The sequence below is a fragment of the Lithobates pipiens genome, unplaced genomic scaffold (genome assembly GCF_037356315.1).
Source record: "Lithobates pipiens isolate NorthernLeopardFrog02 unplaced genomic scaffold, aLitPip1_a1.2 Scaffold_18, whole genome shotgun sequence".
Lineage (NCBI taxonomy): Eukaryota > Metazoa > Chordata > Amphibia > Anura > Ranidae > Lithobates > Lithobates pipiens.
Genome location: NW_027507758.1, coordinates 604,142,370 through 604,167,981, shown reverse-complemented (window position 1 = coordinate 604,167,981; position 25,612 = coordinate 604,142,370). Strand labels below are relative to the sequence as shown.

The 25,612-nt window shown below is 44.0% G+C and overlaps 1 protein-coding gene across 7 annotated transcripts in view; it reads right to left on the bottom strand.

The window, feature by feature from the left end:
• The window catches only part of HMBOX1 (homeobox containing 1), a 178,836-nt gene that overhangs the window by 51,646 nt on the left and 101,578 nt on the right, over positions 1-25,612 (bottom strand). For all 7 annotated transcript variants that reach the window (XM_077489263.1, XM_077489264.1, XM_077489265.1 and 4 more), the window contains exon 3: positions 20,740-21,213. In XM_077489263.1, the coding sequence (XP_077345389.1) occupies positions 20,740-21,213 (474 nt within the window). The remainder of the gene's footprint in view (positions 1-20,739; positions 21,214-25,612) is intronic.

Here is a 25,612-nt window from a genome sequence, read left to right as displayed (position 1 = left end):
CACATCGATTAGCAGTCAACACATCGATTAGCAGTCAACACATCGATTAGCAGTCAACACATCGATTAGCAGTCAACACATCGATTAGCAGTCAACACATCGATTAGCAGTCAACACATCGATTAGCAGTCAACACATCGATTAGCTGTCAACACATCGATTAGCTGTCAACACATCGATTAGCTGTCAACACATCGATTAGCTGTCAACACATCGATTAGCTGTCAACACATCGATTAGCAGTCAACACATCGATTAGCAGTCAACACGTCGATTAGCAGTCAACACGTCGATTAGCAGTCAACACGTCGATTAGCAGTCAACACGTCGATTAGCAGTCAACACGTCGATTAGCAGTCAACACGTCGATTAGCAGTCAACACGTCGATTAGCAGTCAACACGTCGATTAGCAGTCAACACGTCGATTAGCAGTCAACACGTCGATTAGCAGTCAACACGTCGATTAGCAGTCAACACATCGATTAGCAGTCAACACATCGATTAGCAGTCAACACATCGATTAGCAGTCAACACATCGATTAGCAGTCAACACATCGATTAGCAGTCAACACATCGATTAGCAGTCAACACATCGATTAGCTGTCAACACATCGATTAGCTGTCAACACATCGATTAGCTGTCAACACATCGATTAGCTGTCAACACATCGATTAGCTGTCAACACATCGATTAGCTGTCAACACATCGATTAGCTGTCAACACATCGATTAGCTGTCAACACATCGATTAGCTGTCAACACATCGATTAGCTGTCAACACATCGATTAGCTGTCAACACATCGATTAGCTGTCAACACATCGATTAGCTGTCAACACATCGATTAGCTGTCAACACATCGATTAGCTGTCAACACATCGATTAGCTGTCAACTAATCGATTAGCTGTCAACTAATCGATTAGCTGTCAACTAATCGATTAGCTGTCAACCAATCGAATAGGTCTCAACCAATCGAATAGGTCTCAACCAATCGAATAGGTCTCAACCAATCGATTAGGTCTCAACCAATCGATTAGGTCTCAACCAATCGATTAGGTCTCAACCAATCGATTAGGTCTCAACCAATCGATTAGGTCTCAACCAATCGATTAGGTCTCAACGAATAGATTAGGTCTCAACGAATAGATTAGGTGTCAACGAATAGATTAGGTCTCAACGAATAGATTAGGTCTCAACGAATAGATTAGGTCTCAACGAATCGAATAGGTGTCAACGAATCGATTAGGTGTCAACGAATCGATTAGGTGTCAACGAATCGATTAGGTGTCAACGAATCGATTAGGTGTCAATGATTAGGTGTTTGGGCCCGATGAGTGTATGCAATGCTTGAGAAGACTGTCAGAGACTGCAAACCTAATAGAGAAAATGAGGGTCAGAGTGTGGCCAGGATAATATTGTTGGACAATACGAAACTGGGAAGATATTACATGAGGGTAGCAGAGATCAGAGAAGCCCCCTCTGCCATTCACCTTTGTGGCAATATATTGGACGCTAGAGACGCTCGGATCATCGCTTTTCCTACGAGGAGAAGACGGACGCGGTAAGGAAACTGGGGAAGGCGCTGATGCATGTGACGGGAAAGTGTTAATAACGCGGAGAGTAGACTGTGTACAGAGCCAGGGGCCAGACGAGCGGAGTGAGATGTCATAAAGTAGCTGGCTGCCTGGCATTGCTTTTAATGAGTGTCATATCTGATCAGAAGTGTCATAACACCACGATGGATGAGGGTAATTCTAGGCAACTTGACTAAGGTGTGTGAGTGCCATATGGCATGCGGAAAGTTTCATTACTGAGGGGAGACATAAATCTTATACCTCCGACATAAAACCAGAGACATAAAATAAAAGATGGAGGGGGGTGCAGGGGGTGGATTTAAAGCTGCAGAGCCAGGCATACAAATTGGTAAATAATTCTGATGGAATATGAAGTCAAGGAAATTACATTAAAAAGGGACACCGGCCTCAAATATTCATCAAGGGGCGTAGGAACTGGGATTGTTTTATATTGGGAATCCGTTTACTTTGTACGTAAATCCAGTGCCTGTGAAGGCCATAGACTAAACCTTTGTTTTTTTTTTCTGCTACAGGAACAGATAACAAGAACTGTAGTATCTAATGCAACCAGGCGCTGCAGCCAACACTCACTTTTACGGAGACTTAAGAGAAAAGTAGGGAGCCTCTACTTGGCAGTTCACCTCCAATCGTCTGCTACAAATCTCTCCTTGGCTGTTATGTTTTAAAGCAGAATTCAAGAGAGAATTCAATTGCCTTAAACAAAAATAAGTCCCATTTACCTTTGATGCAAGAAAAATACTCACAAGCCCAGCAGGATCCTGCGCTGTGCTCTTCTCCCTACCACTCCTTTAACTACACATGGTGCCTCATGAAGCCATCTTCCTTTGTTTTGTCATTGGAAACCGGTTTCTACATCCAAATTCTTGCAGTTACCCCCTAATGACTGGAAAATGTCATGTGACGAAACGCATCAGGCGAGCCAAGGTTTGTGGCATCATCACGCATGCTGGAACCAGGAAGTGGCCCATCTGAGTCCCGGGACTGGGTGTTTAGTGACATATGCGCAATCGTTTTTATCTTTGAGTACTCTGACTATATTAACCACTTCCCACCCGCTATATAGCAGAATGATGGCCAGAAAGTGGTTGCATTATCCTGATTGGGCGTCACATGACATCCAGCAGGATAAGCCACTGGTGCATACCGCATCTCCAATCTCTGACGTAGGCTCTTTACCACATGATCAGCTGTGTCCAATCACAGCCGATCACAGTGGTAACTAGGAAGTGCCATTTATCGGCTTTCCTCCACTTATGTTGACAAGGCACAGGTACAGGAGAGCCGATCTGCAGCTTTTCTGACAGGGGGGTCTGCTCTGATAATCAGCACACTGATCAGCGCAGACCCATGAGCAATGCCCACCAGTGATACCCGTCAGTGACCCACCAGTGATGTCCACCTGTATGCCAATCAGTGCCTGCACCCTCATATGCCAATCAATGCCCATACAGGATGCCAATCAGTGCCTGCACCCTCATATGCCAATCAATGCCCATACAGGATGCCAATCAGTCCCCATTAGTAATGCCAGTCATTGACTATCAGTACCCATCAGTGCCGCCTTATCAGTGCCCATCAGTGAAGGAGAAGACTTATTTACAAAATATTTTAACATAACAAAAATTTTCGGTCTTTTTTTATTTTTTATTTGGATCTCAAAAAAACACAACAAAAAAACAGTGGTGATCAAATACCACAAAAGAAAACTCTAGTTGTGGAGAAAAAAAAAAAAAGATGAAAAAAATAATTTGGATACAGTGTCAAATGACCACGCAAATGTAATTCAAATTTAGGACAGTGCTGAATGCTAAAAATTGGCCATGGCAGGAAGGGGGTAAAAGTGCCCGGTATTGAAGTGGTTAATAAAATCTTACGTTTGCGGTTTTATACTACGTGGCTTCCCTGGTTTTCTTTTACTTGATATGGTGGAGTTGTGGGGTTTTGAATAACAGGAATCCACACTTGGTGGTCCCGGAGTGTCCTGTCGCAAATCAGCATTGTGGAGAATGTATATCACCCAACGTGATTGTTCACAAAGCACACTGACAGTCAATACTCAGAGGGAGGCACTGGGAGTAGTGCAGAAAACAGAAGGAGGGGACTTTCCAATTGCAGCGCTGAATACAGACTGTGGGAGGGAGCTCAAGCACATGGCTGGATAAGGAGGTGAGATAGAATAAGTCTATGTAAGGCAGCAGCGATGCAGAATGGGGGGATGGTGATGGGCAAAGAGCCAGAGCAAGCATTGCGTGTATGAGACAACAGCATGATCCGGGGGGAGGGGGACAAAGAGCCGGAGCACTGTGCGTAGAAGGTAGGTAAAAATCATGTTGGTGGTCCACAGGATTCAAAATTGTGCGTTTAGCTTTCAGTGAGGTCCACAAGGTTGGTGGCCACCGTTCCATAGAGCTTGTGGTGAAGGCGCACAGAGGTGTAGTTTGCACACACTTTTCTATGAGGAAAATTTGTTCAAGTCACTTCCCTACATATGCATTGGAGTCCATCTAACAGAAGACTGCCAGTAGGAAGTGCTGTCAATCACAGCCAGTAAGGAGGGAGTGGGAGGCGGGGCCAAGACGCTCCCTACCTGTCAAGGGACACTCAGAGCACGGTTCGGGAGGGAGCCCACAAGCGGCTCCATAGTAAGCGGCTTGCTATGCTGGGCACTCAGCAGAAAGGAGGAGGAGCCAGAAGCGCCGGAGGGGTGCCCAGGAGGGGAGGATCGGGGCTACTCTGTGTAAAACCACTGCACAGAGCAGATAAGTATAACATGCTTTAAGGAAGTCAAGTGAACCAGTGACGAAACATGTAGGGGTGGAAAGAGCTGGAGGAAGGTGTTTCAGGAGGAGTGATTTAAAGGAGAAGGTGACATCACAGATAACATCAGGTGGCCCAATCTCAAAGATAAAAAAAAGTGCACACAGACCCTACATTAGGTTACTGAAACCAAGTGAGAGCACAACATGTGGAGAGCACGGATTGCATAAAGAACAATTAGTTAAGCATATTGAAATACAGACTTTTTGAATATTAGAAGTTTATTGTGTATTATGTAATATTGGCACAGTTGATGTTTATATTGTTGCAACACTGTACCAGAGTTTTATAAAGTATAACATGTTTTATATTTTAAAAATAAATACATTGGGGTTTACAACCACTTTAACCACTTTCCGCCCACCATATGCAGAATGATGGCAGGAAAGTGGTTCAGTTATCCTGACTGGGCATTATATGACGTCCAGCAGGCTAACAAGCCAGCGCGCGCGCCCGTGGGGGTGCTTTGTGGCGATCGGTGGTGTGTCAATCCGACACACACAGCACCTCTGATCTTGGTAAAGAGCCTCTGACTTAGTTTCATAGTTTCATAGTTAGTAATAGTTAGTAAGGTTGAATAAAGACACCAGTCCATCCAGTTCAACCTGAGTGAGTGTCTACAATTGTTCCTATCACTGTACAATCACATGGGTCCCTACCCTCAAGGAGCCCACAATCTCAGGTCCCCATTCATATACTAGGGCCAATTTTGGACAATTAACCTACCTGCATGTATTTGGATTGTGGGAGGAAACCGGAGTACCCGGAGTAAACCCACGCAGGCACAGGGAGAACATGCAAACTCCAGGCAGGTAGTGTCGTGGTTGGGATTCGAACCAGCGACCCTTCTTACTGCTAGGTGAGAGTGCTAACCACTGTGACACCACTGTGCCGCCCTAGGAGGTAGGGATTTGCAGCAGAAAAATCTTGGACCAAGTCAGGTTTTATTTTTGGTGTACACTGTAGGGTAAAAGTGCCGTGAATTGTACACTCTCTCCTTCCCGCCATCACTAGGCCTGATGCACAGGAATTAAATCATCAGTAAACACTACAGCTGTTCAATTAATCATTAAAAAAAATCGTGATCTCGATTCAGCCCCCCTGAAGTGGAGAGACTTATCTGCTCACTCAGCTGTCAAAAGAAAACATCCAGGCAGTCTGCCAAATTTTTAATATGAAACATTGTAACTAATGGCCCGAACGATCCAAATATCCTACGAAAACTGTCGTCTGAGGAAGAATCGTACGATTTTCGTATCGTGTACACTACTTTCAACAGCCGATCACGATTGTTCATCCGATATAATTCGATCGGACATGCACAAAAATTTTCCTCGTATGATTCCAGATTGTACAATTTTCATTTAGTCAGTATAGTTGTCGTTCGAAAATACAATACAAATACATTACAACACATGACATCACTTCCGATTTTTTTTTCTGTCCTACGAGAATTTTCGGGACTTTATTTACCTATTCAATTTCTACTTGCGACTATTAAGCGAAAAAGGTTGTATAATCTGTCGTACGATATTCGGATCGTGTGCACGGGCCATAACTCTTCCTTCTTAGCTCAAAGGGGAACTTCTATGTGTAAAGAAAAAATCCAGGCAGTCTGCCAAGTTTTTAAACAAATGTAAATGCATTAATTTTAACCACTTAGAGTCTAAATCTTTTTCTGACACTTGCTTCTTAAGGTAAAATCAATATTTTTTGCTAGAAAATTACTTGGAACCCCCAAACATTATATATATTTTAGCAGAGACCCTAGTGAATAAAATGTCAATTTCTGCAATATTTTATGTCACACTGTATGCCCAGCGGTCTTTCAAACATTTTTTGGGAAAAAAAAAATACACTTCAATGAATAAAAAATAAAAACGAAAAAATAAAGTCAGCCCAATTTTTTTTTTGTTTAAATGTGAAAGATGATGTTACGCCGCGAAAATCACGAGAGAAAAAAAATAGTGATTCTCATTTTAGACAGAATCGCGCAGCTCTAGTAAACGCCCAATGGCTGAAGAGGATTTCTGTGGAACCCAGAAGAATCAGCAGTGGAGAAGGCAACAACGGTAAGGACCGTAGCAATAGCAGGTGCCTGGACCACTTATCTTTGGATCAGAGAACAGACGGAGGTTGGCGTTTGATGTGCATATTACGGTAAAAGCTCAGCCCCAGCAACCAAGTTTACTTCCTCTTTAAGTAGACAAGTATCCTGACGTACTCAGACTTATATATGACATGGACAATAAAATATTTTTCAAATATTTCTTATTACTCAGACGTGCCAATCGGGCACAGTTTGGGACACTGACCATTGAGCTCACGGAATCGTCCTTTGAAGATCTCCTGTCGCTACCCGAAATTGCCAAACTGGCCTCCAGCTGGTGAGAGCTGATCCTTTTCAGAACTCTCATCGCAAATGGCTATTGTCTATGCCTGAGCTTTCTGAAGAAGCCAGGGAAGAAGCAACTGAGATATGTTTTCAGGACGTAATTAGCACTGCTGACCTACTGATACAATTTAAGTTTATATACCACCTCCATTACACCCCAGCTAGGCTGGTCCAGATGGGTCTGGGACAGGATATTGCATGTGCTAGATGCGATATGATTAATGTTGACTTTTTCCATATGTTCTGGACCTGTCCCGGACTTTCAACCTTCTGGAAGAAATTATTTGCTTTCTTCGACCACAAACTACATCTACTGATGCCTCACACCCCAGAAGTGGGACTTTTGGGAATCCTCAAAGACCATGTTCACCGTACCCCCACCAGGTCTTTGCTACGTATACTATTAATTTTATGCATGTAAAACCATCCTATTGCACTCTAAGGATGTGGGTCCCCTTTGAGCCCATACCTTCTTCTGCATTGTTCACGAGGTCCTTCCCAAATTCAAATTGATATACAAGAGTAGGGCATGCCCTAAGAAATTCACCAAAATCCGGCAACCGTGGCTTGATGTCTCTGAGGATTTCTGGGGGGGGGGGGGGGGGGGGTGTCCTTTCTTCACAGCTTTCCCAGTAGGCCCACTACTAATGTACTCTTATTACTTTTCCGTAAGATGCCAAAATTGATAATCACAGATTGTTATATAAGAGACATCCAATGCATGGGGGGATCCTAGACCTCTGCTGTCTTTACGGGGTTGGATGTGCTGCAGATTTGAGTGAGTGCAAGTATGAATGAGCGAGTGTGTGTTCCTGGGGTATTTCTGATTCTTATGGACTGTTAAAATCGTTCCACTCTCCCTACTATGTAAGTGGTTCTGTTATGTGCACTTTACACATCTGTAATTACAGTCCTTTTATTGTTTTATGTTACAAAATAAACACCTTTAAAAAAAAAAAAAAAAGTAGACAAGTACCAGATTTAGAAGGAAGACAAACGCAGCAGGCTCCAAGGGCGAAACCGTTTGCATTGGAGATTTGTTTGCGATGGGTTTTACTTGTGTTTACATGGTATATCCATGAATTTGTTTAAAGAAAAATATAACAGCACATGCAGAGTTTACAAAAAAATGTATGCGATACACGTTCATTGCAAAATATACACTAATCGGCTACAACATTATGTGAATGACATCAATTACAATGCCATCTGAAAATGGGTGGGATATATTAAAGCTAAGCTCAGTCTTAAAAAATACATAAAAAAATAAAAAGTCGTCAGCTATAAATACTGCAGCTGCCCTCACGGCTCCTGGTGCAGGCATTGCTAGTAAGAGAATCAGGAAGTGAAGCCTTGCGGCTTCACAGCCTGGTTCCCTACTGCGCATGTGCGAGTCGCACTGGACGTTCTGAGTGGTCCCTGCTGCCTTCTGGGACTTGTGTCTCCCCCGAAGACAGCGTGGGGGGGGGGGGGGGTCGGGGGGCATGGCATAGATCGCCACTGATACTGCGGAGATCTTTCACTGGAAGTGGGAGCAACTCTACCCTTTCAGTGCCAAATGTGACAACGGAAAGGGGGAAGGAATCCCGGACAGCACAAGTTCACATGTTGAAGTTAACATGTTGTCCCTGAAGTTGATATGTTAAAAACAGAAAAACTGGACAAGCATAAGGATTTAAAGCCACTGACAAGGGCCAAATTGTAATGTCTAGACATCTGGGTCAGAGCAACTCCAAAACTGCAGCTTTTGTAGGATGTTCCCGGTCTGCAGTGGTCAGGACCAACCAAAAGTAGTCCAAAGAAGGAAAACCAGCAACAGGGTCATGGGTGGCTAAGGCTCATTGATGCACATGGGGAGTCTGATCCAATAGAAGAGCTACGGTGGCTCAACTTGCTAAAGATGATAATGCCGGTTCTGATAGAAAGCTGTCAGAACACAGAGTGCATCGCCGTTTGTTGTGTATGGGGCTGTGTAGCTGCAGAACAGTTGTGGTGCGCATGGGATGTTCTTGAAAAACAAGTCCCAACCATGGAGGCCCCACCTCCCAACTTACAGGACTTAAAAGATCTGCTACTGACGACTTGGTGCCAGAAACCACAGCATACCTTTAGAGGCCTAGTTCATGCTTTGATGGGTGGTCATAATATTCTAGCTGAACGGTGTAAAGGCAAGTGAACACTGCTCTGTAAAATTAAGGCGTTGAATGCTTGACAAATGTACAGAAGAAGCAAAAGTGCCAATGCTCATGCATGATAAACCTCAGGAAGATGCAGAGATTTTTTTTGGTCGGAGTAGGGATTGGTTAGATGCCTTTCACTTCCAGTAAGTGAGAGAAAATATTTCGAAATGAGAAATAACATCTTAGATGTCACCTGGTTTTCAAATGTGCCTGTTCACATTTAACATTTAGATGCATTATATTATTACAATTATTGCACAACTTTGCAAGAACAATATAACACAAAATAGTAGAGGTCTTACTATACTTTTCTTAATCCAACATGGTGGTGTATCTTATTGAACCTGTTGCACCAATACTGACAGACAATAAAATGATTGTTCTCAGGGAAACCCAACTAAAAATTACTATACACACACACAAGTCATGATACATTAGTGTAATGGTCAATAGGAAGAACAATCCTTACACTTGTGGACATTGGATAGAATTACACCCTTACTGATAGCTAATATGATCATTGGTGTCAGTGGGAACCTATCTGAGAGGCAAAAAGTGCTCATTACTCAAGCAACCTCTAGAGCAGTGGTTCTCAACCTGGGGGATGGGTATAACAGTCTGACACCGTAAAACTCCACTAAAAAGTGCTGGAGGCTGTATAGCAGCATACTGCTTGCAGTGGTGAGCACTCATTGGTCTGCACTGCCCACCTGACTGTGAGGACCGTGGTATTGAGGATGATTATACTCTTGTGGTAGATGCATTTTTCAATGAGTTGCGACAGTCCAAACGGTATTTTAGGGCATAGCAGCCAACTTTTATTGAACAAAACAGAAAGTTCACAAATATCAGTTGCCCACGCAGGGATTTCTACCATCATCAGTCAACTGAAAATACAGAGCCACCTGGCTCCCTTGTCAGCAGCACTGCTGCTCTTGTTACCATTCCCTCTGACTGTGTAGCCCAGCTCCCTTGGTTCCCTTGGCTGTCTTAGCCTTTAGTCACAGCGCCCTGCTGCATGGCCCACACGTGGCCTCTGGATAGGGAATCTACCGATTCCACGATAGGATGCCCACCCGTCTCCTAGAAAGGAAGGGGATCTTCCGTCTCCCATCTGTGGCTCCTCTGAGCCCTGGGTGAGACCTAGTCTCTTGACTTCTGTATGGGGCTCCTCTGACCCCTGGGTGGGACATTCTGTTAACTAGTGTCTGAGGCTCCTCTGACCCGTGGGTCAAACCTTCTGTTTCCAAACTGGGATCTCTGGGCTATCTTCAGGCTTGAGTATATATCAACCCTGCACACCTGTGTACTAACAAAGGCTTCAGGTACCTGGTAAAATCCGGACACAGGATTGAAGATTTTGTCCCCATCCAATTCACTTTGGAACCATCAAGCTTCAGGCCCCAATCTGCGACTACAAAACCCGAAGAAAACCAAAAACACAGCTTTCTCTGCTCAGAAACTATCGACTGGAACTTCACATTAACCCTTAATACAAATCAGGTGCCATTTTCTTCTACATTTTTCCCACGGTGGCAGGGCACTCATCTTTGTTCCACTATGCCGTCCAAGGAGAAAAAGGAGCCTTAAAGTGGTTGTAAACCCTTACAAACCACTTTGACCTACAGGTAAGCCTAGATTAAGGCTTACCTGTAGGTCCAAGAAATATCTCCTAAACCTATACGGTTTAGGAGATATTTGCCTGAAGACAGCCACCGCTGTCTACGGCGCATGCGCCGTAGACAGCGACGCACAGGCGCACTGAGCGCGGCATTTCCAACAATGGATCTGCCGCGCGTGTCGGCTCCCGTGCGCATGCGCGGGAGTGACGTCATCGCGGCTCCGCCGAATGACAGCGGTGGAGCTGCGAGACGCCACCAGCAAGATGGATGCGGCGGACTACAGGGGACAGCGCGACTTCGCTGGCTCCTGTGTCAGGTAAGTGACACATAATGGGCTACTATGCGATGCATAGTAGTCCATTATGCTTTGCCTTTGCAGGGAATGAAAGAGGAAGTAAACTCATCAGGGTTTACTTCCTCTTCAAAAGGATTCACACTATGGTCACGTAGCCAGTGCTGACAAATGGGCACTCACCTCTACACACACTGGGCTGTTACAGAGTCTTTGGTGCTTTATAGACAGGTTTGAAAGTGCCGGACTATTAAACTGACTAGAGAGGGTGGAAGAAGATGGGAACCACAAAGTACACTGCCGTGAGGACTGAAAGGGTAGAGTTGTGAGCTAAATTTTTCTTTTTTTCTTTAAAAGATGAACTAAAATTTCCAGCATATAAAAGATAAAGGTAATGTCATGGCGGCATTACCTATACAAAAGATCCCATTATCTCTTTGGAAGGCATCTGGCTTTTCTTCAATACAAGCAAGGTTTAGTGAGCATATGACCTCATTGAGTGACTAAACCAGAGGTTCACTAGGAATTACTGTGTATGGCCACCTCGCAGCAACATTATTCATGTCCAAACATTTTAATTTCGGACCCAGTTTTGGATATTTCATATGGAGATCCAATAATACCATGGCATTGGATGGTAGATTACCCTACTACACACCAGAGCGCCTTTGAACACATGAAGACCTATTACGCCAATGTCCGTCCACCAGACTTGAATGAATGAATGAATGAAATAATTGTATAGCGCACAATGCGAACTGAATCGCCTCTAGACTTGTTAGTGTGCGGGCAGCCCACTATTTTACATAATTTGATATCCCACTTATTGCAGTCCTGAAGAAGCTAAGCAGTTAGCTATATGCGTTGAACAATGGATGGGACCCATACACCTTGACTATAAAGGCTACCCTATATCATATATAGCTGGTACTGTTGTGGCCTGACTGGGGTATATTCATTTTTATACCCAGATGTGGTGTCAAATAAATATTGAAAAACTGTCCGTCTCATGTAGGTGCCAATAAAGTCCATGCTAAGGACTTGCTAAGGTATGATGATATTTTCCTGCAACCCCTTTCTTGTTTCAAATCCTTCAAGTAAGGATCAATATACAGAATATTGTCTGTAGGGGCCCAAGGGCCACACCTTAAGTGCCCAAGAGCTGCATGTGGGTTGGGCATGAGTGTTCTACACCAAGTTGCCAGAATGTGAGGACTTCTTGTGGGCACTCTTCAGTTCAGCCAGGCTACTGAATTGCACATTAAAATTTGTCCACCCCTCCCTTTAAGCACATACGTTTAATGTAAAAATGGGAGAAGAAAAAAAAGCTTTTCAAGAAACCAGGAATATTAAAAATAAAATAAAATCTCTAAAACTGCAGATTTTGCATTATGAGCTGCGTCAGTAGAATATCAGGCAATAAATCATAGAGATCATTACATAGCACACACAAAAAGCACACATAAATCTAATACCTCAGCCAGCATGCCAGACAGGTTATTGAGACTCGGTAATTGATTGATGACAGTCCATCAAAACTTTACAAACTGCAAAGAACTCAAGATACATGGGAACCTTTAAATCTATATTTTTTTTTTTTCCAATAAGCTGAGCAACAGAAATGTTTTTTCTGTTCTAATCTACTCCAGACCGAGACATATCCTTGGAGCCAATGCTCCTAAGAGAATTACAGCGGGCGATTAACTTTTTGCAGCCTTAACTTTTTGCATGGGGGGGGGGTTCATGCGGCGTGTTGGCCAGTTGTGTCTCAATATGACTCTGACAGATTGCATATGAAACCCTTCTCCTGACACGCCGAAGGGTGTTTCCTGTAAGATGTCCCCTGTAAAGCACTGTGATGCCTTCCAATGTCTGCAGCATCATTTCATGACAAAGTAAAGAAAGGGGCCAGATGTGGCACTACAGTGCCCAGTGGGTACCATGCTATATGAAACACCTAGAAGTGTCAGGTTGAAGTGGCACCAGGAACTCTTCAAAAGAGTAAAGCATAAGCACATCACCTGCCAGAAAGGACAGTATAACCCTTATTTAACAGGTTGGTTCTCTTTAAATTTTATTTTCATTAAGCAACAGAATTGCTTCAGGCACATTACTGGGGTTAGCAAACATTTCCACATTTAGCGTAAATTTATAATCATTAGACAACCAGTGTCCATTGAACAACAGCATGCAGTAGACCTCATCAGCCCCAAATTACTGCACCTCTACAACTCTGATCACACCCAGTTCCAGCACCATCACAACCTAGCTCCTGCATCTTCACACCCCAGATAAACCCGAATTCCTGCACCTTCACACCTCGGAGCAACCCCAATCCCTGCCCCTTCACACCTCAGATCAACCATAAAATTCCTGCACCTCCATAAATCAGATCAACCCCAAAATCCTGAACTTCATACCACAGATCACCACAGTTGCTTCACCTTCATGCCTCAGATCACCCCAATTCCTGCACCGTCAGACCTCAGAGCAGTCTCAGTTCTTGCATTTTCAAACATCAGATTAGCACTAAGTCCTGCACCTTCAGGCCTCGGGGTAGTCCAAGTTCCTACACCATAGCATCACCTATGAGTTCCTGTTACGGCACCTTCATATCTCAGATCAATCCCAAATCCATGCATCGTTACACCTCGGATTACCCCAATTCCCGCAACTTCACACCTTGGATCAACCAAATTCTTGCACCTTCAGACCTCAGAGCAAACCCAGGTCCTGCACCTTCAGGTCTCAAAGCAGCCCTAGTTCCTGCACCTTCACACCTCAGATGAGCCCCGATTCCTGAACCATCACACCTCAGATGAGCCCCGATTCCTGCACCTTCACACCTCAGATGAGCCCAGATTCCTGCACCTTCACACCTCAGATGAGCCCCGATTCCTGAACCATCACACCTCAGATGAGCCCCGATTCCTGCACCTTCACACCTCAGATGAGCCCAGATTCCTGCACCTTCACACCTCAGATGAGCCCCGATTCCTGAACCATCACACCTCAGATGAGCCCCGATTCCTGAACCATCACACCTCAGATGAGCTCCAATTCCTGCACCTTCACACCTCAGATGAGCCCAGATTCCTGCACCTTCACACCCCAGATGAGCCCAGATTCCTGTACCTTCACACCTCAGATGAGCCCAGATTCCTGCACCTTCACACCTCAGATGAGCCCCGATTCCTGTACCTTCACACCTCAGATGAGCCCCAATTCCTGCACCTTCACACCTCAGATCAACCCCAGTTCCTGCACCTTCACACCTCAGATGAGCCCCGATTCCTGCACCTTCACACCTCAGATGAGCCCCGATTCCTGCACCTTCACACCTCAGATGAGCCCAGATTCCTGCACCTTCACACCTCAGATGAGCCCCCCCCGATTCCTGCACCTTCACACCTCAGATGAGCCCCAATTCCTGCACCTTCACACCTCAGATGAGCCCCAATTCCTGCACCTTCACACCTCAGATGAGCCCCAATTCCTGCACCTTCACACCTCAGATGAGCCCCGATTCCTGCACCTTCACACCTCAGATGAGCCCCGATTCCTACACCTTCACACCTCAGGTGAGCCCAAATTCCTGCACCTTCACACCTCAGGTGAGCCCAAATTCCTGCACCTTCACACCTCAGATGAGCCCCGATTCCTGCACCTTCACACCTCAGGTAAGCCCCAATTCCTGCACCTTCACACCTCAGGTGAGCCCCAATTCCTGCACCTTCACACCTCAGGTGAGCCCCAATTCCTGCACCTTCACAACTCAGGTGAGCCCCAATTCCTGCACCTTCACACCTCAGGTGAGCCCCAATTTCTGCACCTTCACACCTAAGATCACCCCAATTTCAGCACCTTTACATCTCACATCAGCCTAAGCTCCTGCGCCTTCACATACAAGACCAGCCTCAATTCCTGCACCTTTGTATCTCAGATAACTCCAATTCATGCCCCATCTGACCTCAGTTGATGTAGGAAGTGAGCAAGGTAATGAGGAATCAGGGCAGACATAAAATTTAGCTTAAACCTAAAACATTTTAAGCAGTGCAAAGCATTAAACAATCTATATATACGTATAACCTATGCAGGTTTAATTCTCGTCAATAGTCACTCCTTGACACCGTAATAGAATTAAATCTATTTTAGCCTGTATTTCAATTTACAGAAAAGAGCTTTGCTGTCAGAGTGAAATATTTAAAGTCTTGTAATTACAATATATTAATTATGACACACGGAATACAGAGTCGTTCGCTGTGTCACTAGAACCAGAAAAAGCCACTGAAGTCAGCAGTGTGCTTTCGTTCCCGTATTGAGCCGGGTGAACCGCTAAGTTCGGTGAAGAGGGAGCACTTAATTAAAACAATGGAAGATATACAGCTGAAATTAAAGGCCACAACAGAATTTTAATCGGTTTCCTAATTAAATTGAAATGAGAAATTTCAGAACCAATTACAGTGTTTGAGTGAAGAAACTAATGTATTTGTTTAGCAGATAGATTTACACCTCTAGAATCTCTCCAATCATCGCTAAACTCTAACCAAAGGATGGAGCAGCTTTACTGGCTAAACACTAAGGCTCGGTTCACACAGGGGCGACTTGTCCAGGCGACTTCGCCGCCTGACAAGTCGCGCTCCGTTCTGTACTACAGAACCGTTCTAATAGGAGCGACTCAAGTCGCTCCGACTTAGAAAAAAGGTTCCTGTACTACTTTTGCGGCGACTTCGGGCGACTTGCATTGACTTCTATACAGAAGTCGTTTTGCAAGTCGCCGCTGATCGTGTGCAGGTCGCGGCGCTGCAAGTCGTGCCGCCCGCTGTGTGAACCGAGCCTTAAAGGGCAACTTCCGAATTGCACAGTTGCACAGGCTCCTCTCCTCTACTGGCACTACTTACTCTGATTTCACTGCACAATGTGCATTAGAAGCTGCAGCAAGACAAGTAGAGCCCACCCCATTCCCTGCGTGGAAGACATCCAGCATCATTGTAGAGCACGTGTCAAACATAAGGCCAGCGGACCAAATGAGGGCCCACAGACCATTTCATGTACTACGCACCTCTCGTGCAGCTGCGACACCCCCATTGTCTCTGCCCCCACCTTGTCCCACCAGTCGGCAGCAGAGAGGACGACAGAACTCCTTCACCAGATCCTGCACTCCTCCATGCAGCTGCTAACAATCTAGTCTCTGCTCCTGACCTCCCCCCATCCCAGCAGTTGGTAGCAGAGATGAGGACAGAATTTATTTTACAAATCCTGTACCTCTCTGTGCAGAAACAGCACCACCTCATCTCTGCCCCCCCCTCCCCAGACTCCGCATTCAGCAGACTCCGACAGTGGATTCCAGCCCTCCTCTTTTCTTCCCCTAGACCAGCCTTTCTCAACCTTTTCAACACAGAGGAACCCTTGAAATAGTTCTCCAATCTCAAGGAACCCCTGCTAAAAATTAGAAATCTACAACTCATGATACGTTAGTGTGATGGTCAGTGGGAAGAATGGTCCTTACACTTGTGGTCATTGGGAAGAATTACCTCCATACAGATAGCTAAAAAGATCAATGGTGTCAGTGGGAACTTATCTGAGAGGCAGAAATGGGCCAATTCTGAACGAACCCCTAGCAACCTCTGGAGGAACCCTGGTTGAGAATCATTGCCCTAGACCCTGCACTTTCTGCTTCCCACCCTGTCCATTCTGCCCGTTTAGCATGGTTTCTATACCTGATGCTTCCCCACTTTCGGTGACGTCACTGCTCTGCACTCCACACTGGTTCCGGGCCGACTTCCTGATGGGCACAGGACTGACAGTGGACCCCCTTCCACCTCTACAATGCGTGGATGCTTGCCTTGGACGCCAGGAGAGATACCACATACAGAAGAGCCTGTTTTTAATCTCTCCCTTGTGAGTGCTATTGTATACCGTGCCATTAAATATTTGATTTAATTCTACACTGAGGTGGCACTTCCTGTCTTTCTCCTGGTTTCATCCTGGTTACAGAGCTGGCTCTCTCTGAGGACAGCTGCTGCCATCAACCATAGATTATTGACCTTTTAGGCTATGTTTCCACTATTGCGTCCCCAAAATCTTGCAATTTTTTTGCCGCGACTTGAAGCAATGCCTGCGTATTCTTCAGGTCTATGGACCTCAAGTCGCATCAAAGTGGGACCAAAGTAGTGCAGGGACTACTTTGAAGTCGCTGAGTCTTAAAGTCGCACAGATATGAATGGTACTCATTGGAAATCATGGTGTAAGACTTCTCATGTGACTTTACTGTCCCAAATCGCATGAGAAGTCACACTAGTGGATACCTAGCCTTAAGCCCCATTCACATCTGAGCGTAGTGTTTTCAGGCAGAAAGCTGCGCAATTTTGCCACACTTTTGTGCAGGTCAAAAGGTCACCAATGTAAAAAGCAGAAAAATGCCAAAATCTGCCTAAAAAAAAAAACATTCCAGAACTTGTTTGAGCTTCCGGCGTTCTGGAGCTTCTGGCTTCCGGCGTTCTGGAGCTTCTGGCTTCCGGCGTTCTGGAGCTTCTGGCTTCCGGCGTTCTGGAGCTTCTGGCTTCCGGCGTTCTGGAGCTTCTGGCTTCCGGCGTTTTGGAGCTTCTGGCTTCCGGCGTTTTGGAGCTTCTGGCTTCCGGCGTTTTGGAGCTTCTGGCTTCCGGCGTTTTGGAGCTTCTGGCTTCCGGCGTTTTGGAGCTTCTGGCTTCCGGCGTTTTGGAGTGGAGATGTGAACCATCTCCATAGAGAATCATTTACTTTTTTTTCTCCCCCTCCAGCATTTTGTAGCTTCAGGCTACAAAACACTCAGGTGTGAATGGGGCCTTATGGATTAAATACGATTATTTGTTTATTGCCCACATGCCTATATGTTCACAGTAACACTGTTTCTGCGGTTACAGTTATTTTTTCTTCACTGTTGATTCCCAGCTCTGCCCATGCTTTTCCCCGGCAGCAGCACAAGGGGAGGGTGGTGCACGGTGATGTAAGGGAGGGTGGTGCTCTTGACATCTGATGTAAGGGGGGGTGGGGTGCTCTGGACATCTATAATTTTTTTTTTTTTTTTTTTTTAAATACTACAAATTTATACCAGTTGAAAAGAAAGGTCGAAAGCAGATGATGCAAGTCTAAAAAGAAAGGTCGCACACTGCTGCTATCATCCACAAGAAACTTTGTTGGAGACTGTTGAGACAGAACACTATGGCAGTAGCATATTCTGTCTGAGCAGTCTCCAATAAAGTTTCTTGTGGATGATGCCAGCGGTGTGCGACCTTTCTTTTTAGACTTGCATCATCTGCAACAGGAGTGTCAGTGGGCTCTGCAGTCTGCACCTGTCCTTCACAGCCTAAGTCTTAAGTGATTACTAAAACCATCAATAACTGAATGAAGAGGCAATTATTTATTAAGATAAGGGTACATTCAGGGGCTGACTGACCATTCGGGCACTGCCCGAGGGCCCCATGCCACTAAGGGGCCCGATAAGGGTTACCAGCCTCAATAAAACCAGGGACAGTATGTAAAAATCTGTATTTAAAAATCCCAAGATTATAGCTGCCCCGCCTCTCCAGTACCTTTTCAGTGTGCGTATGTGTAGAGTGTGTGTGTGTGTGTGTGTGTGTGTGTGTGTGTGTGTGTGTGTGTGTGTGTGTGTGTGTGTGTGTGTGTGTGTGTGTGTGTGTACTGTAGGGCTGAAACAACTAATCGACAACTAATCAATTATGAAATTAATCGATTACTATTTTCATAATCGATTAATCGGCCAGTAACATAATGGGGTTAAAATTAATGAGTCTGATGATATTTACCAGATTGACCCTCTAATAGTATATACAGTATATCTCCGCTAATAGTATATACAGTATATCTCCTCTAGTATATACAGTATATAGCCTATAATAGTATATACAGTACATCTCTTCTAATAGTACAGTATATCTCTTTAATAGTATATACAGTATATCTCTGCTAATAGTATATACAGTATATCTCTGCTAATAGTATATACAGTATATCTCTCCTTTAATAGTATATACAGTATATAGCCTATAATAGTATATACAGTATATCTCTTCTAATAGTACAGTATATCTCTCTAATAGTATATACAGTATATCTCTCCTAATAGTATATAGCCTATAATAGTATATACAGTACATCTTCAATAGTATATACAGTATATCTCCTCTAATAGTATATACACAGTATATATCCCCTCTAATATATACAGTATATCTCTTCTGTCTGTTATTCTCAGAGTGGATTAGATATTTTACTCCCTAACCATATAGTTGTTTTTTTTATATTTGCTACTGCATAGAGATATTTACAAATAAATTGCCTTTTTTTAAACTTTACATATTAACTAAATTAGACACCACACTTTAAGGTTATTAACCGATTAATCGATTAATCAAAACAGTAATCAGTCAACTAATCGATTATGAAAATAATCGTTAATTGCAGCTATAGTATACTGTGTGGCCCCATAATCTATTGCCTGGGGGCCCCATAATCTCCTATTGCCCAGGGGCCCCATGAGTTGTCAGTCCGTCTCTGGGTACATTTATATAGTCTTAAAGATACAACTGGCCCTTGGAGGTCAACCATCATGCTGACACGGCCCACAATGTAACCAAGCTTGACAACCCCGTTGTAGACCTTTCCTCCCCAGAGAGGTTATATAGTTGGGTTAAAAGAATAAAAAAAAAGTCCATCTAGTTCAACTAAAACATAAAAATTAAGACATAAAAAGGAAACCTCTAAACGCAGAGCCCAATACCCATGGCTGATCCAGAGGAAGGAAAAAAAATCCTATAAAGTATATTGCAATTTGCTGCACCAGCAAAATCCTTCCTGATCCTCCAAAGCAATCACATAATTCCTGGATTAATCTCTGATTTTGCTGATAATACATGTTAATATTCAGTTTTTTTTTTTGTTCCCCCTAATCACCTCATCCCAAGAGAGAATACATTCACATTTCCTCACAGCTGAGCTCCTCCATGCCTCTTATCAATTCGGTTGCCCTTCTCTGCACTTTATCCATTGCTCCATAATCCTTTGTGAACTGGTGGCCAAAAACTGAACTGCATATCTCAGGTGAGGCATTCGCCTTGTACAATGGTAAAAGTAGATCTTGCTCGCTCTGGAGTCTATACCACCTATTACAAAAAGAGGTTTTACTTGTTTCGGATACTAAAGTTTGGCACTGCATGTTATTATTAAGTCTAAACTCTAAGTAAAGTCAATCCCAATCAGAGGTCTGTGGAGCCCTAGGGTTGCTCCAGAGGTTGCTAGGGGTTCCTAGAGCTGTGGTTATAGGCGTTACTATCAGAAGCTGCCTTTAAGTTACCAGGTCCATTACCACTTTGAAGAACCAGTTGCATGGCACCAGTGGACTGTAAGGGTAAGAAACAGGTAGGGGCATTTTCTGTAAAGACCCTAATGGACCAATCTTAGCAGGGGTTCCATGTACCCTGAAAATTATTTAAAGGGTTCCTCTGGGCTAAAAAGGTTAGGAAAGGCTGACCTAACAGAACACCCATATCCTCACCATTGACTCCCCAAGTTATTCTCCTGCTAGATTCTAGAATGTATGAAGCATAAATCTTTTTAGCCACCGAGTGCAGAAGTTTACATTAATCAACACTAAACCCAACTTACCAACTAGCTGCTCAATTAAACATTACATTGAGGTCAGCTTGTAAGTTGGAGACATCCTGTAAGGACATAATTACACTACAGAGCTTGGAGTCATATGCTAACACAGCAACTGGATTTTTTTTTTACTAATTATTCTTTTTTTTTTTTTTTTTTAGCTCAATGTACTTTACTGACCTCATTAACTCTTCCACCTTGTCATCAACATCAAGATCCTCCTCCGATGCTTCAAAGCTATACGACCTTGGTCCAATGCTGTTGGCATGATAACGTGTTGGGGACATCTTCCCATTGGATGTCGGGATCCTCTCGCTACTTTCTCTCCCGTTCTGGTTGGTAGTGCAAGGTTGCGGGGAGGTGTCACAGCTATTGCTGGGCGATGGGGACATGCCACAATGGAGGGTCTGTGTTGAAGCGGTGGCAGTGGAAGAAGAGGCAGGGACATTGTTGGTACTGTTATAAGTGCTGCTCCCATAGCTGGACCTCCTCCCGAATTTGTCACTGTGTTCTTGGTCCAGACGGTCCAATGTCTCCAGAGCGTGCAGGATTTCATGTTTGGTCATACCGGTGCGTCGCAGACGTTGCAGCAGGTCTATCTGCTCTATGGTGAATCTGGGTTCATCTGTGTAATGTGACATGGTTTCTGGCAGACTATAAAGACAAACAAAGATAGCACAATTAGTCACAAGGTGGCCGAGACCTGGGCTTACATTTTACAATTTCAAAGGAAACTTGAGCAAAGTATACCCCATTTCTCACCTACAGTAAACAATTATTCAGATTTGAGACGCCTCACCTAAACAATACAGCACCTCAATCAACAGTCCCTTCCATTTTTTTATGGCCCATATACTGCCCACAAGCAGCACAGTGGGCGCTCTTGGCTCAGATGTAAGGGCATTCACTTTTCTGATGGGGGTAAAGAAGTTTCTCCACTTTGGTTAGGGTCTAAATAAATTAAAACTTCTGTCCTGTCTCGTTTGAGGGCTAAGTGCTACTCTTAACCATTCTGACACTGCCCAGTGTAAGCCCACCTAAAAAAAAACAAGTTTCAGCAGAGTCTCTTTAAAGTTCATCCACAAACCATTTATACTGGACTTACTCCATTCCTCTGCTGTCCTAACCATGGCACCCTAGATCTCATATTTAAAGGGTCCTGCCATGCTTTTTTCTATTACAAGGGATGTTTACATTACTTGTAATAGGAATAAAAGTATTTTTTTTTAAAACAGTAAAAAAAAAAAAAAAAAAAAGAAGATAAAATATGAAAAAAAAATGTTTTTAAACGTGCCCCGTCCCGACGAGCTCGCGTGCAGAAGCGAAACGCATTCCATGACTAGCGCCCGCATATGAAAACGGTGTTCAAACCCCACATACTAGGTATCGCCACAATCGGTAGAGTGAGAAGCAAGAATTCTAACCCTTGACCTCCTCTAACTTAAAACATGCAACCTGTAGAATTTTTTTTAGACGTCACCTATGGAGATTTTTAAAGGTAAAAGTTTGTTGCCATTCCAAGAGCGGGCGCAAATTTTGAAGTGCGACATGATGGGTATCAATTTACTCAGCGTAACATTATCTTTCACAATATAAAAATAATTGGGCTAACTTTACTGGTGCCTCATTTTTCAATAAAAAAAAAAGTGCGCTTGTAAGACCGCTGCGCAAATATGGTGTGTCCGAAAGTATTGCAACAACCTACATTTTATTCTCTAGGGTGTTAGAAAAAAAACAAATGTATATGGTTTGGGGGTTCTAAGTAATTTTCTAGCAAAAAAAAATATGTTTTTAACTTGTAAAAAGCAAATCTCAGAAAGAGGCTCGGTCCTTACGCAGTTAAAGAGATTCTGCTTCTCTATTTATCCCGTTTATCATAAAAAGCGAAAGTAAAAGAAAATCCTACATTTTGGGTGGTCCCCAGAAAAATAGTAGAGGGGACATTTTCCAATCAGGACATTATTTCTGTAATCTTTGGGTTTCCAAAGTAATTGCCCTAATTTGCAGGGCATCTTCTCACTTCCTGTTTTGACTTTGGGATAGGAAGTGAAAGGAAATCCCCCCCCCCCCCCAATGGGATACAGATGGCAAAAAGCTGACAAGGGTTATAACCCTCCCTCTTCTCTACCCAAAATGAAAAAAAATAAAAAAATAAAGTTTTGCCTATAGTTCTACTTGAAAAACTTTTAGTGGAGCCCTCTTGCATAAATTATCCATGCAGGAGAGTTTCCGCATGTGTATATTGTATGCATATTTTGTAATACTTTGTAATGTTTTGTATTGTTTACTAAAATTGTATGTAGTTTGTAGGTAGAACATTTTTGTTTCGTAAAGCAAATTAATATAGAGGGGTGATTAAGCTTTTTATTGCAAAGTAACCTTAAAAGACAAAGCAACACGCAGGTTGGAGGAGATCTGCCTGCTATGCTCCAGGAAAGACCAAGCAAGAGAGTGAAAGATTTGCTATTCCATTCACTCTTTCAGGCCGGGTTCACACTGCTGCGGGGGGAGATCCGGATGTGATTCGCACCGCAAATCACATCCGATCTCCGTAGCGATGCGAGTTCAGCCATACAGATAGTATGGCTGAATTCGCAGCGCTCCCGCAGCAAACTCGCACGGGACCCTTTTTTTGGTCCGCAACAGAATCGGATCGCATGGGGGTTCACACCATGCGATCCGTTTCCTGTGCGAGTCGGCAGATCGCACTGCGATATGCAGACGGATCTGGGGGTGTCATTAACATATCATTGACACTCCCAGCCATCCGCATAGGGCAGTGTGAACTGCCGGCGGGAGTAATGCGATGCGGGAAAACGCCGCGGATTCGCGGCGTTCCCGCATCGCAGCGGTGTGAACCCGGCCTCAAGGCGATTTTCCCTGAAATAAAAATTAAGCAACTTTTACATTCTTTTACATTTTGCACCATGCAAAATCTGGTGCAGCTCTGCATGGAAACCAATCAACTTTCAAGTTTTATTGTCAAAGCTTAAAGTGGTTGTAAACCCTTACAAACCACTTTGACCTACAGGTAAGCCTAGAGGAAGTAAATCCATCAGGGTTAACTTCCTCTTTAACCACTTGCCGTCTGGCTCACGCCGATATACGTCGGCAAATGGGCACGGGTGCGCAAAACCAGGTACCCGTACGTCGCTCCATCATCCGCGTCCAGTGGACACCTGCACACGCACTGCAGGAGTGTGCCCCATGGACTCAATGTCCACCAGTGGCCCGCGATCGTGGCACGGAGAGGCAGAACAGGGAGATATAAACCAGGCATTTCCCTGTTCTGCCTAGCAACATGACAAGGATCTATTGCTCCCAGTGATCGGGAGCAGTGATCTCTGTCATGTTCGAGTAAGCCCAACCACTCTACAGTCAGAACACGCTGAGGGAACACAGTTAACCCCTTGATCGCCTCTAGTGTTTAACCACTTCCCTGACAGTGACATTCACACGGTAATCAGTGCATTTTTTATAGCACTGATCGCTGTATAAACCGATCGCGGCTATTACTAATAAAAAAAATGAATAATAAAAATGCCATAAATCTATTATTTTATAGCAGCGATAATTTTTGCATAAACCAATCAAAAATCGCTTATTGAGATTCTTTTTTTACCAAAAATATGTAGAATACATATTGGCCCAAACTGAGGAAGAAATTGTTTTTTTTTTTTCATATATTTTCTTGGGATTTTCATTATAGCAAAAAGTAAAAAAAAAATGCTTTTTTTTTCAAAAACTGACGCTTTTTTTGTTTATAGAGCAAAAAATAAAAACCGCAGAGGTGATTAAATACCACCAAAAGAAAGCTATTTGCGGGGAAAAAAAAAAAAAAACGTCAATTTTGTTTGGGTAGAATAACACATGACCGTGCAAATGTCAGTTAAAGTGCCACAGTGCCGTATCGCAAAAAAGTGCTTGGTCAGGAAGGGGGGTAAATCCTTTCGGGGCTGAAGTGGTTAATTGAACAAGCTGAAGTTAGAACTATTAGAGCCTTTTCACACTGACGTGCTGCTAAAACTGCCGCTAAAGTGCCTGTCCTTTTTGCGGCGCTTTACGGGCGTTAGCAGGTCGTTTAAAAAAAAAAAAAAAAAAGAAAAAAAGCCGTTTTGCAGCTCTTTCAAAGCACTGCTCATTCATTTCAATGGGCAGGGGCATTTTTGGAGCGCTTTTTACAGCTCTCCAAACATGCCCCAGAGATGTTGCATGCGGGGCTTTTTCTACCTCTGCATAGGTCAACTCAATATTGAACCCTACGGACTAATGCCCTGTACACACGGTCGGACTTTCCGACGCAAAATGTGCGATCGGATATTGTTGGCGGAAAATCCGATCGCGTGTGCGTGTGTGCGCTCCATCTAACTTTTAACCGTCAGAATTTCCGACACACAAAGTTTGAGAGCAGGATCTAAAATTTTCTGACAACAAAATCCGATCGTTTAAATTCAGATCGTGTGTAGACAATTCTGACGAAAAAAGTGCCACGCATGCTTAGAATAAAATTACGAGACGAAAGCTATTGGCTACTGCCCTCTTTATAGTCCCATCGTACATGTTCTAAACGATCGGATTTTCCGACAACTTTGTGTGACCGTGTGTATGCAAGACAAGTTTTGGGCCAAAATCCGTCTGAAAAAATCCGACGGATTTTGTAGTCGGAATGTCTGACCGTGTGTACAGGGCATAAGACTGGGATACCATTAAGTGAGTGTAAAAGGCAGGTGTCCCAATACTTTTGGTAATAAAATTTATACGTGATCCTGCACAGAGCTGCCACCCTGTAGCTGTAAAACTGCAGCACGGTCAGCAAGTGGTTAACAAGCCTTCTATATGATGCATGGGGCAGAAAGGACGGGCGTAGCCAGAACTTGCCTGTCACAGGTGCAGAAGCTCATTAACCCCCACAGCACCGGAAGATCACCGATGTGGAGGTACCGGGGGGGCAGAGGACTTCAGATTTCAACCCAACACCGTACCAATCATGGCAAGTACCATCCCTGGTGTGAATTTTCTATTTCAATGAACTTGAGCCGTTAACGATCCTACT